The 14172-nt window shown below is 42.6% G+C and overlaps 2 protein-coding genes across 2 annotated transcripts in view; one reads left to right on the top strand and one right to left on the bottom strand.

Moving 5' to 3' along the window:
- The window catches only part of LOC148728650 (uncharacterized), a 5646-nt gene extending 264 nt beyond the window's left edge, over positions 1-5382 (top strand). The window contains exon 1 of the mRNA XM_088724635.1: positions 1-5382. This exon is cut by the window's left edge and continues 264 nt beyond it. Coding sequence (XP_088580761.1) covers positions 33-4952 — 4920 coding nt within the window. The 5' untranslated portion in view covers positions 1-32 and the 3' untranslated portion in view covers positions 4953-5382.
- Positions 5383-5423: 41 nt separating this feature from the next.
- LOC148728649 (uncharacterized) lies at positions 5424-8491 on the bottom strand. Its single transcript, XM_088724636.1, has one exon. It carries the CDS (start codon positions 8373-8375, stop codon positions 5424-5426), a length of 2952 nt encoding a protein of 983 aa, XP_088580762.1. The 5' UTR covers positions 8376-8491.
- Positions 8492-14172: the final 5681 nt, after the last annotated feature.

Below are 14172 nucleotides of genomic sequence, written 5' to 3'. Positions count from 1 at the left end.
CTCAACACGTTCCAGAGCCCTAAACGTGAATTATGGCTGCAACACACCGTGCACCGAAGCAGTGGTGCCTCTCCAAAGTGGAATCTATCAATTCCTTTGAAAACTGGAAGCAAAACCTCATTTACACTCTTTCTTTGGACAGCAACTTCGCCCCCTTCCTCGCAGATGGATTCACATGGTTAAAAAAGACCAGGGGCCAGCCGCTTCGAGGTCTTCAAAACGATGGCGAATCAGTGCCATTAGCTCGTCGCCTGACAGCCCGCCAAAAAGTTAACTTCCTCGAGCTGATGTTAGGACAGATCGCCAACTATTGTCCAATTATCTCTCGAAATACTCTGGTGAAAAGCTCTACATCCCTCGAGTTCATCTGGCAAACCATCAGGCAGCACTTTGGTTTCCAAGTCACCGGGGCTCAGTTCATTGACTTTTCCGAAATACACCTGGCTGCTGATGAGCGCCCCGAAGATCTGTACCAGCGCCTCACAGCATTCGTAGAAGATTCATTGCTACGTGCCAACGGCTTAACCCACAATGGCCAAGCAGTGCAGGAGGATGAGGAGTTAACTCCTACACTCGAAAACTTTGTGGTCCTCACTTGGTTACGCCTCATTCACCCCAGTCTCCCACGACTGGTTAAGCAGCGTTATGGTACAGAGTTGAGATCCCGTACTCTTGCCGCGATCAAACCTGAGATCTCGCAGGCCCTCAATTCCTTACTCGAGGAAATCCGCACGTCGGATGATGCCAGAATCCTGCGTGCTGCTGTTGCAGATGATTTTCGTCGCCCTCGTCAGAGTAACAGGGGTGTTCCTAGAGCCCGTCCCAGACAACCCCGCCAAGACAAGGTCTGTCCTCTATGTAAACAGGTTGGCCGTTCTACGACAAACCACTTCCTCAGTCAGTGTACCTTCCTCCCCGACAGTGACAGGCGTTTCATGGTGAAAGCACGACAGATCGCCGGCATCCTTGACAATGACCAAGAAACTAAGACCAGTCCTGATTCTGATTCACCAGACCCTGACACAACATTGCCAGGCCCGGAGATGGTGGCCTACCGTGTGCAGACCCGCCAGTCCCCTTACATGGATGTCTTTCATGATCATCGAGTCGTGCGCGTCACCCTCGACAGCGGTGCAACTGGAAATATGATACGCCATTCAACCGCGAAACACCTCGGCTGTCCGATAATCTCAAGTGCCCAGTCCGTCCAACAGGCTGATGGCTCGTCTCAGCTCCAGGTGATAGGAGAAATTCGTACCACCTTCACGCGGGACCACACAAACTTCGCGTTTGAAGGTCTCGTAGTTGAGAATCTTGATGTTGAGGTACTTGCCGGTACCCCCTTTATGGAGACGAATGACATCGCTGTCCGACCCGCTAAGACAGAGGTACTACTAGGCAATGGCTCCGTCTACACGTATGGGTCCAAATCTCCACCCAGCCCTCATGCAACCGCACGTAGAGCATTCGTCCTACGTGCCCCTGCTCCATCCCAGACAGTGTGGCCTGGAGAGTTCATGGAAGTACGTCTACCAGACGATGCACCTTCTGACTCGGAGTACGCACTAGAGCCTCGCATCGACGCACCCAGTGCACACAATCTGAAGCCATCCCAGTTGTGGCCACAACCTGGTGTCGTTTCCAGCGTTGCCCGAGCCATACGGATTCCTAACCTATCAAGCGTACCCCGCACTCTCAAGCGCCACGAACACTTCTGCCAAGTCATCCCTGTTTTTGAGCCTCCCAAAGTCCCATCATCACCCCCACCTACTGCTCAGCGTCGGTTGCCGCCCTCCAGTACAAGTTACTCTGCCTCCGTTCAGGTTGATCCAGACAACACCCTCCCCCAAACCGTTCGTGCAGACTTCCAATCACTTCTTACAGAGTACGACACTGTATTTGACCCGCAATTCCCTGGGTACAATGGAGCCGCTGGCGCATACAAGGCCAAAGTCAACATGGGTCCTGTCGAACCTCCTCAACGGAAGGGTCGCCTCCCCCAATACGCACGGGATAAGCTCATCGAGCTCCAGGAAAAGTTTGACGACCTAGAGAATCTTGGAGTCTTCCGCCGCCCCGAAGATGTGGGTATCACCATTGAATACCTCAATCCATCTTTCCTTGTAAAGAAGCCTAATGGTGGTTCCCGTCTCGTCACCGCCTTTTCTGATTTGGGCAGATACAGCAAACCACAACCATCCCTGCTACCCGATGTTGACTCCACGTTACGGCTCATCGCCCAATGGTCACACATAATTGTCACTGACCTTACAAGTGCTTTCTACCAGATCCCTTTAGCCAAAGAGTCCATGAAGTACTGCGGTGTCGCCACCCCCTTTAAAGGTGTACGGGTGTATGCCCGCTCCGCTATGGGAATGCCTGGCTCAGAGACTGCTCTAGAGGAGGTTATGTGCCGTGTTCTAGGCCCCTTACTTCAAGATGGAGCCGTGGCCAAGATCGCCGATGATTTATACTGCGGGGGCAACACCCCTCAAGAGTTACTCCACAACTGGAAGAGGGTCCTACAAGCTCTTCACAAATGCAACCTGCGTTTGTCAGCCCACAAGACCATAATCAACCCCAAGTCAACCACTATCCTTGGTTGGATTTGGTCTGCCGGTACCCTGTCTGCCAGTGCCCACCGCCTCAACACCCTCGCCACGTACCCTGTGCCAAACACCGTTGGTCGTTTGAGATCGTTCATTGGTGCGTACAAAGTCCTGTCTCGTGTTATCCCACGGTGCTCTAGTTCTCTAACCCCGCTGGATGCCGTCACGGCTGGACGTACTTCACAAGAATCCATCACCTGGTCTGATAGTCTCAGGGCTGCATTCCATAATGCTCAGAAGGCCCTATCCTCAGCCCTCTCTATCACCTTACCTAGACCTGAGGACCAACTATGGCTCGTCACTGATGGTGCAGTCAAGGACCCAGGAATAGGCGCCACCCTCTATGTGACGCGCAACAACAAGCTACACATCGCCGGTTTTTTCAGCGCTAAGCTGCGGGGCACTCAGACAACGTGGCTTCCATGCGAAGTAGAAGCCCTCTCCATCGCTGCTGCTACAAAGCACTTCAGTCCATACCTCATCCAGTCATCCAATAAAGCCTGTATCCTAACGGACAGTAAGCCATGCGTCCAGGCTTATGAGAAGCTATGCCGCGGCGAGTTCTCCGCAAGTCCTCGCGTATCTACTTTCCTGTCAGTTGTCAGCCGCTACCAAGCCTCAGTGCGACACGTCTCCGGCGCCTCTATCCTCCAGTCAGACTTCGCGAGTCGAAATGCTGCCCCTTGTGAGAATGAAACCTGTCAGATTTGCCTGTTTATCGCCTCAACCAGAGATTCTGTTGTCCAAGCCGCAACTGTCCAGGACATCCTCCAAGGCAATGCCCGCCTCCCTTTCACCAGCCGTCCGGCCTGGTTGGCCATACAGTCTGAATGCCCAGACCTACGCCGCACGCACGCACACCTTGTCCAAGGCACAAGGCCTTCCAAGAAGCTCACAAACATCAAGGACGTCAAACGCTATTTGCAGGTCGCCTCAATCGCAAGTGATGGCCTGCTCGTCGTCCAACGTCATGATCCTTTGTCACCGACCAGAGAGTGTATTATTGTCCCGCGCCAGGCCTTGGATGGCCTCTTGACAGCCCTTCACATTCAGCTCAGCCACCCTTCTTGTCACCAGTTAAAAATGGTTGCCAAACGTTATCTGTTTGCCCTCGACCTGGACAAGGCAGTCTCCCGTGTTTCTGATGGATGCCACTCCTGTGCAGCAATTCAGAGATCACCAACGGCACGAATTGACCAGTCCACTTCGCCTCCACCTGAAGCTATTGGGCAGTCCTTTGCGGCAGATGTCATAAAACGTTCTCGCCAACTTATCTTTGTACTCCGTGAAACAGTGACCTCTTACACGTCCAGTCTCTTTCTTGAGAACGAACGCCACCAAACTTTGCGTGATGCCATTATAAAGCTTTGCGTGGAAATGCGCCCCATGGATGGTCCACCCGCTGTGATCCGCACCGACCCTGCACCCGGATTCAAGGCCCTTGTCAATGTTTCACTCTTAAAGAAACACAGAATCACAATTGAGCTTGGCCATGCCAAAAATCCCAACAAGAACCCCGTTGCAGAGAGAGCAGTCCAGGAATTGGAGAATGAGCTGTTACGTCAGGAGCCTCTCGGTAGTTCTGTCTCTCCCCTCACCCTTGCCGTAGCCACTTCAGCCTTAAACTCACGTATCCGCTCAAGAGGCCTTTCCTCTCGAGAAATGTGGACCCAGCGGGATCAGTTCTCAAACAAGCAGTTACCCCTCGCAGATGACCACATAATTTCCCTCCAGCATGAGCAGCGTCTTTCCAACCATCCTCACAGTGAACGTTCCAAAGCTCCTGTACAGTCAAGGCGTCCTACCCCCCTGATCGATATTGGTGATCTTGTGTACCTTCATTCTGACCTCAACAAGTCTCGTGCTCGTGACCGCTATCTCGTCGTAGCCATTGATCCTCCATTCTGCAACATCAAAAAGTTCATTGGATCCCAGTTGCGAAGTTCATCGTACCATGTCAAGCTATCTGAGTGCTTCAAGGTCCCATCTGACTTGGGTGATCCCTTCCGTGCCTCTTCGACCCTGCGCAAACACGACTCTGATTCTGACGACGAAGATGGTCCTACTACAACGACTCACCCTCCACCCTCTTTGCCTGCCATTCCTGAGGCCATCGCAGCTTCCACACATCCACCAGTTGTCAACCCTCAGTCTTACAGTCCAGCCCCTGCCTCTCCCGTTGACCATACCATGGATGATTTCGCTACACAGTCGCCCTGCCCTGATCCTTCCCCAGTGGAGTATGCAGCCACCTCAGCGGTGCCTTCTCCGCCTGCCCTACGGAGATCATCGCGCACCCGCCGTCCTCCTTCTCGTTTTGCAGATTATGACACTGAACTTTGAACACCGAACTTTGAACACTGAACTTTGACTCGCCCGCGCGTGTCAATGTGTTAGTTAGTCTTAAATGTATTTTAAATTGTTTTTAGTTCTTGTTTCTCCTTAAAAAAAAAAAAAAAAGAAAGAAAGAAGTCACGCCAGTACCGGTCAGCGGTATCTGGGTTGAGCATGCGCTTTGAAGGGCTTCTCCTCGTGGCGTCGGCCATATTGTTTGTTACTCGTTCGGAGTCTAGTTTTCCTGTTGTGATTAAAGCCTTTCACTATCGGGACGTGCCTTGGTTCATTGTGTTAACTCTCCTACTGGCATAACTTAAGAGGAAACTTTGTTTTCTCTTAACTCTGAACTAAACTTTAGAAATATACCAATTATTCATTTTTCCAGCTAAACTGCATTTGTTAGTGTAGTTAAAATAAAAATGAAGGTCAGCTGTAATTTGTGTTTCAGTAATCATCTTTATTTTTAATAGGTAGATTTCAAAAATGTGGGAAAAGTCTCATTTCACCAGCTTTTAGGTACTTAAGTAGATGTGGTCTCATCTGTGGTATGTGAAACATGAAGTCCTGGGGATTGAAACCATAAACAAGACATGTTGCAAATGCAACTGCAAAAACCCCACAGTCACTTCCATTCAGTTGCTGCTGAACTGGGACATTGGTTATACCTTGAAAATCACCACCAAAAAGACTTTTTACTTGCTCCTCCACTTCATTTTCAATAATGTCATTAAACAGACTGTCATACAAATTGACTATTCCTGGTGGACATTTAATGGAACTTACACACACCCAATGTGATCTTCCAGTATGTAAGATTTGCACAAATTCGCTTGACATTATTGAAAAGTTCCTTACTGGACCAAGGGTTGGTCTTTGAAATCCTTCAATTAAGGGGTTTACCTTCTGTAAACAAATGTGACACTCTTGTACAACTTTACAGTCTAGCCAGCCTGTTGGTGATAGAATTGTGTCATGATCATTGGCATCAAGATTTCCAAATGAACCCACCCTGTTTGATTCTCCTTTGCCTACAGAGGTAATAACAATGTCATCATCATCACTTTCAAATTCACAAGAACTGTCTTTACCATCATCAGACAAGCAAGGTGTATTGTTACTTATTATGCTAGTCGTACATGTAGAAGGACAAGTGGTAGGGGAATTAACTATGATGTCAGTTTCTGATGTAGATGCTGTAATAGTATTGTCATGATTCACTGGCACTGAGCTCAAATCATGAATACTGTTACTTATGATTGTTGAATTATCATAAGTGATATTTAAAGAAGAACAAGTGCTAGGAGAAGCCACATTGACTTTACAGTCACCACAAACCCATGTGGTCTTACTGTTGTTTGGCATTCTCTTGTACTGGAGGCATTGTAAATGAAAGAAATTTCCATTTAGGCAGTTGGTGTTATGACACTTTAGAAGCTTTTCCCCTGCCTTCGGTTTAGCTTTGCAAATGCATATGCTGTTGTGCTCCAATGCATCCAGGTTCTGTAAGGTTTTCCTCGGGCCCCTTTTCAATTTCTTGCATTGAGGGAGTAGCCGGCAACTTGGGCAGAACCATGGTTTTGGAAGGGGACCAGATATTTCCAAACATGAAGAGTGAAATTCTACAAATGGGCATTTGGGATTTTTGCAACGTACAATCTTTTTATCTGTGGGCTTCCTGCAGTAGCAAATACTCGGACCAGGAGTACTCATTGTTAGAGGGGCAGCAATGTTATGCTTCCTTGTATACAATCTGCCAAGAACTTCTGGTAGTATGCAAGTTCTCCACATCTTGGTAAGTTTGGGAAGAACAGAATTCCAATGGGAGGGGTCCTTGTAAATTCTTTCCGTGAAAAACATTGATTGTTTGTCATCAAGACATGAAAACATGACAAAGTCACAATACTTGCGGTCAGTAACAAACAGCTGTTGCTGCACTTGATAATAGTATTGATGACTTCTTTTCAACCTGAATGTGTCATTAACTTTTTCCAAGAAGGAGTCCTTCTTTCTAACATAAGCCTCTAAATTGCAGTCCTCCGTGCTGTACGGGCACTTAACTTCACAGCAGCCATCACCACAACATGAACAAGTGGTCAAGGCATCTGGTGTTGCATGTATCCAGGGATGGTGCTTATCGATAGTCATCCCACAGCGTTCAACTTTGAAGTCTTTGTGAGTCTTTGACATGACTTTTGCATATGCATCGATTGCAGGAGCTTCATTTCTGCGACCATGGATGATTGCCTTGCTGTTAATTTTGAACAAATGTGGATAACACATTGACTTGATTAAAGACTGTGATGGCATGGCAGGGTTAGTGTGCGATGCTGCCCAACTTGATGAAGCACCAATGCGCCCTGCCCTATGCCGGAAAAATGCTGTTCCTCTAGCCTGTGTCCGGGTGTCTTTTTCAATTAAGTTTAGATCTATATCAGAGCGAGTTAAATTAATTTCAGCACACTTTCTTAAAAGTTCTGGATATGTCAGATCGAGGTGAGAGGGCTTAAATAATTCACAAATGGTTGGTATGTCTCGGCTCTTGAGGATGAATTGTTCACAGTACGGTTTAAATAAGCTTAAAGCTGCAGGCTTGATCATGCATTTATTCAATTTGGCAAACAGTGTTTCCATTTCCGTCTTGGATGGGACAGCAGAACAATTTGGTAGAACACCAGGAGTAGGCATTACCGGGTTGTTAAGATGACTTGGGTGGGCAGTTGTAGCGTTCGGACATGTCTCGGACAAGTTTTTGATTTTATCATCTAAATTTTCCTTTAGCTTTATAGCCGACCGGAAATTTATGTCCTGGACCTTCGCATAAGGGACTTCGCTCACATACGTCGGTAGTAACCAGGCGCATTTCACTTGAGTGCAAGCTAGCTTTCCATGTATTCTTGTCCAAGCTTCGACGTAAAACAAAATACTTGCAACATGACTACAAGTCTCGGAAAGTCCTGCTTTACAGCCTAGGCAGTGTGCTGATATTACAGTACCTTCTTTACTTGTAATAATCCAAACTGGAAGAGGAGGCTCATTCATACGTTGCGAATGTCGCACCTTCCCGATCACCACAAACTTATCGCAGATGATTTTGCCTTGAACACTTGTGATAAAACCCGAAACCATTTGATTGTAAGCTTCCATACTTTTGAAAGCTTTAAATTGCTCCTTTGTATAAAAGCTGGTATCCATTACCAAGTAACAAAGGAGATCCGTGGCCTCTATCGGCGGTAGACATTCTGGATCCAAATTTGCACCGATTAGCGTGGCTGGATCGATCCTTACCACTGATATTTTCTTCAAATAGCGAGATTTCACGTTCTTTTCAAGATTATTTGCGTAATCACTTAGATTAGGAATATTGTGCTCATTTGATGATAGTTCTGCTTGACTACTGTCTTCTGAATTTTCAATAGAATCACACGACATTTCTGTTGAACCCTTCAAAGCTCACACAACTCTCTGTTAGTTTACATATGCTAATTGGCTCGTGCGACACCAACATGGCGGACGATAACATGTGACGTCACATGAAAACCAAGTATAGCATCCACAACTGTTTTTGTTGGAAGTCAATCCCATTCCTAGTTTCTACTGTTTTCTTGGCAAAAAATCCCAGTCCCAGTGATTAAATCCCATTTCCCATTTTACCCCTTCGGCTCTCTCTACAGACAATACACACAACGTTTAACAATGTTATTTATTCATATTTCAGTTCCAGTCTAAGAGGAAAAAGAAAATGACAAAAAGCCAAACAGCATTAATTTTGTAGAAGTGAATACTGTGGGGTGCCAGAAAATTTTAACCATGAGCGATCTCAAAAATCAAAAGATTTTTATGGAAAACACAACACTCGAGCTACAAGCACTCAAAGAAAAACTACTAGAGGCAGATATGACAATCAACAATTTCAAGGAAAAGGATGGAAAAACCAAATTTTACACTGGTTTGCCAAGTTTTTTCATTCTCGTGCATGTTTTCAACCTTGTTTCTAAACTCCTTTTTCATTTTTGTATTGAGGTGTCCACAATATTATTAAAAAGACAGTGAAATCAACAGAAATTAACAGAACATTACTAAATGAATTTAATACCTGAATATGCCAATTATAGCATTTAATCTACTGCAACTTTCCTAGAAGTACACTGTACTTTCTATTACACTTCAATAGAGTTCCACGTGGGATGGATTTTCGTTGACCATGAAATGAAAAGCAACCTGTTCAGTTTGTCCCAATTTATAAAGAACAAACAAAAACCATTTGAGCACTAATGGTTAAGCTTGATCACTCATTACATATGCAAGAATATCACCAAAGACTACAATATGAAAACTTATGTTACTACTGTACAATAAACTGTTGAATTTTACAATTGACTCTCAATGAATACATGGTTTAAGAAAAAATATGATACTATTATTGCTACAAATGCAAGGCTGAGCATTTGCTATTAAACTGCATAAGAAAGAATTTACTTATTATGTTTTGTAATTGGAAACCAAAAAATTGGGCATTTGGTGGAAGCATTAAAATCTAGGTTTGTATATAAAACATCTTTAAACTGTACACTTGACCTAAAATGGACAGTCTTTTAAAGATTTTATCCTCTTACTCCATATACAGAACAGAAGTATATTATTTCAAGTTAAACAACATAAGCTGGAATATTTGTTTACCAAAGCTCAAAATATAGTAATACTGTCATAAACTTGACTCAACTTATGAAATTGAAAAAATACTACAGTGTTCTTACATTAAGTAGTTATCCCTTTTGGCAGCTAGGACAGTACCACTCTCCATCAGGCTCGGCTGTTAGGTTTACGCAGGACATGTGATACCCCTGAATTTGTAACATGGTTGTCCAAGACGTTTGAACCACCAAATAGTTAACAACTATTCACCGAAATGGAGGTGGATAGTGGTGGATATTTACCGAGCCGCGAAGCAGCGTATATACTAAAACAGTGAGATAATATACAACACCAAAAATTGATTTTAATTCATACATTCCAGAAACGATTTCAACATTTTCACGCGCGGAAGTGAACAAGTGAGGTTACGCAAGATTAATTTGCATTTGTAAACAAAATCTTTCTCAAGTTGGTTTTTATCGATAAACTCTGGGTTAAAACTTACACCATTACCTTTAAACAAGGCCAAACCAAATTTAGTCGCTTTCTTTGCGTTTTCAGGGACTGCTTTGTCGTTAATTTCAGTGATTTCTTCGCTTGTCACAGATGCAAACCGGGATGCCATTTTTCCCCGAGTTCCTCAGAGGTAAATAGCAAGGGATATTCGGAGTTTGACTAGCCAATCAGAGTGCACCTTCAGCGCTATCCACTGTTTTAGTATATACCAATTCACAATATCTGGGTACTGAATGGCGGGAAGCAAGCTTAAATCTCCTGAAAAATCGCTCTTTTTCAACTTATATGGATCAAAACCACATAGTAGAGCTTTGTCATGATAGCATGCCTACGTAACATCATCTAAAGTTAACCAGTAGTCGTCAAATACAATATCAATGAGAGAAGAACTAGTTGCGTCCGCCATTTTGAAAGCTTTGTATATCTTCCAACATGGCGGCTGGAAGTCATTCCTCCAATTTTAATCACGTGATTGAAAACGAAGAATTATTCAACTTCGATATGTTATCTTTAGTTGGCATCTTAATAGCTTGAGTTGCGTTTGTTAGGAGACAATTAGCTTTATGATGAGTCAATACCTTTTCAGAGCTGAAACACTGCAAACAGTTTTGTGGTCGGAGAATTTTTTCCCCTTCTCCTTGTGTTTTGTTTGGTTTAACATAAATCTATTGAAATCTTTTATTAATACTTAATGTGGGTTTTTCTCTCCAGTTATTAATAAAAGATTCAAATGATCTTCATTTCTCTCCTTGCCGGCATATATTGGATATTAATTTTATTCTACTTTTCTATTTTATTGATTTGTTTAATAGTTACTGGAAATTCAATTCCTGAGTAATTTAATTATTGTCTGTAAGCTTTGTCAACTTTTTTAATCTGCTGAGGATACATACTTCTCTTCTGGATTTAAGTGTCTAATATGACACCAACGAAAGCATTCATTATCTGTATTTTTCATATTGATCAATCCTTTTTTATAATACCTCAGTTCTGGTGGAAGTTGAATATAAGAAGATCACCTTGTACGATTATATAGGACAGTATTCAGGTTGTGATTAGGGAGTTTAAGCAAATCACTACAGCTGGCGCTGCTACGGCTACCGCAAGTAAAATTGTCCAGAAACGAGTCATTGTGCATGTCAGTGGTTCCCATCCAGCCGTAGCGGGAAATCCTTCTACGCGAGTGGGAAGGTTTCGGCGTAGTCTGTGGTACGTGAACTTATCTCGCTTCTTTCTTCGCTTTATACATTCTCCTGAGCAATTTTAACTATTGAAATACACTTAACATCTTTAAAAATAGCTTATCGGGAATATTTATCAAGCTTGCTGTCCCTTACCGAGTGAATCTGCCTTTATTTTTGCCGCCGGGTTTGTCGAAGGATCGAAGCAGTGTGCACATGGAGAACGCAGCGAACGCAAAGTAAAATGCGTAGGTAGAAAGTCTAACTTTTCCTTTTCAAACCTCAAAGACTACTTGAAATTCAAATAGCTGAAGCCAAGGAATGATGAGGATTATGAGGGACCGTGTAGAAACTTTGCTTTGGTGTTTATAAGCTCCAAACTGGCAACTTTACAACACGTAAGCTCAAATATTTTAATTCATTCATTCACTGTGCACAGGATCGCTTACAATTTTTTTTCCAAACGTTGGAATCCCTCGTCCCTTTCAACGAAGTCATTTTGAGTTTTTCGACGTGCAATAAACTACCGCGAAGACGCTTAATTTATTGGTTTTACACTTCTCAGCCGTACTAGGTTTGTAGTTCGCGTTGCTTAAAGTTGAATTTTGGCGGGCTACGGCAACGTACTCTCCCCAAGCCTCGTCAACCACGATAGCCGTAGCAGCGCCAGCTGTAGTGATTTGCTTAAACTCCCTATTATCAACAGATTGGATACGCCAGCCAGATCCCTATGAAATCCATTCTGCAATTTGATTTGATATATGTTGCTTTGTTGATTGTAAAGAATCTCCTATTCCTGTTTCATTCATTATTGTCTGAGGTGCACTATAAAAGTATGCTGTATTTCTCTGCACTTCATCATCACTAATATCCTTCTCAAAGGTGATCTTTAATGTCTCTGTGAATCTGAGACGTTTCATATTCTTCAATATCTTTTTAATATATAGACGAACAACCAATCTTGTGCTCTGCATTTCAATTAATGGATCTTTATCATTTTTTTGTTTATTTCATATGATTTAGTGAATCCTTTTAAAGCCTTGTTTGTCTCGTCGATTCTAGGTAATGGAATAAACTTTTTTCGTTCTTGGTAGAGGAACAGGTGGATTAATAATGTTGTCTTCATAAGATTGAACCATCTCTCTAACAGTCTTGAATGATGGAGCCGATTTAATTTTCTTGTTGAGTGTTTTGGGTCGATATCTTGGAACAGGTGTTGATAGCTTCATTATCATGTCAATAAGTTGGGCTTGGGTTAGATTTTGTAATTCCATTTTATTCATATCTATATATTGAATAGATAAATTTTCAGTTTTATTCAAACTAATATTTTGTATACGTAATTTCTCTTTAAGTCCATTTTGGTTTTTTGTCAGATTTTGTGATTCAATTCTATTCATATTTTGTACATGTCATTTTTCTTTAAGTATTTTTTAGATATTTGAAAAACCGGTTTGAACCAGTTTTAACCAGTTTATTTTTTAATCCACCAATTTCGATTTTGGATTTTTTTAAACATAGATTCTGAAAAAATAAGAGATCATTTTTTGATGGTCCGATTACCCCATGTACTATACTACTAATCAACCAAAAATAACAACCTAATAAAAAATCGTGTCAGAGTCTCTTCACAAGCTAAGTCACTACTACGACCGTAACCACAAAAACAGAACGAAAATCAAGAATTCTGGACCAATCAAAATCAACAATTGCGTAAAAGTGACCAATAAAAACACTGATGTAATGGACCAATAACAAATCACCTTGGCACAGAAATCAGCTTGAAATATATCTTGATCCTAAAAGGCGACAAATAAACAAAGCTCGTGCATATAAATAGCTAAGATCACATACTACAGCTCACAAATGTAACAATTCTGATACTTTAAAGGTGTAAAATGTCGTCCCCTCCCAACAAGACAAGCAGTAAGCGTAAAAATGAAGGGACACTCATAGGATACGCGCAAGATGTATCAGAAGTAAAAAGAAACTGAAGTACTACATGGTTCATACAACCTCAGACATATAGAATACTTCATGGAAAGCGCACGCGTACGGTGTTTAGACACGAGTTGTGGCGTATCAGAAATCGAACAAGTGAGAGAAGCAAACGAAGAGATTTCCGATACAAAACAATGAGTGAGCCTGCACCTTTGCTATTAACATAAATGCAGTATTGTTTTCCCGACCATTGTCATGAATAACTCATAAATAAAAGGCAAAAATTAACTTTCTCAGGTTTACTTGCATTGTTTTAAATGAGTTTCTTCTCCTTTTTCAGTTTCTTAAAGAAGCCACTAACACAGTTTGTGATAAAACCATATATCAGCCCACCACACAAACAATCAGGGACAACATCTAATGACCCAAGGCCCTGTGGTATCCTACTGTTCCTTCAACAATTGCAAAAGATCAGTGTGTGCAATTGCTGAAAGTGAATTTTACACCACTACAGAATCACTAATGCAAGATGGCTTTGGAAGAATTGTGGAATTTATAATTCCTCGAGCAGAAAGAACCTGCAAGGCATTTCTGAAAAGAAGGCCACACCCTTGGGCGAACTAAATGGCTATCAGTGTAAACGTATTTGAAAATGCCTTGGCCAAGCCTCTTCATAATGATATCACAATTTCAATGAGAAAATATCTTCAGGCCAATAATTAGCAACATTTAAGTTAAGAAAAACAAACACTTTCATAGCAGTAAACTTAGATTTTCCTTTTTAAGATTAATGTTTTATACGTAAATTATAATTCAAAAACCGTTTCGTTGAATGGAAATGTTTTAGCTTTTAACATTCGAATTGGATACCTCCTTTTCAAAAGTAACATTTAAGTAAAAGTAACTTTTTACATTCTAAATATAGTTTATATTCTAATATGCTAGTATTTCAATGT

Source organism: Stylophora pistillata, chromosome 6 (assembly GCF_964205215.1).
Source record: "Stylophora pistillata chromosome 6, jaStyPist1.2, whole genome shotgun sequence".
Taxonomy (NCBI): domain Eukaryota; kingdom Metazoa; phylum Cnidaria; class Anthozoa; order Scleractinia; family Pocilloporidae; genus Stylophora; species Stylophora pistillata.
The sequence above is the reverse complement of the archived record's forward strand: the minus strand, read 5'-3'. Positions and strand labels throughout refer to the sequence as shown.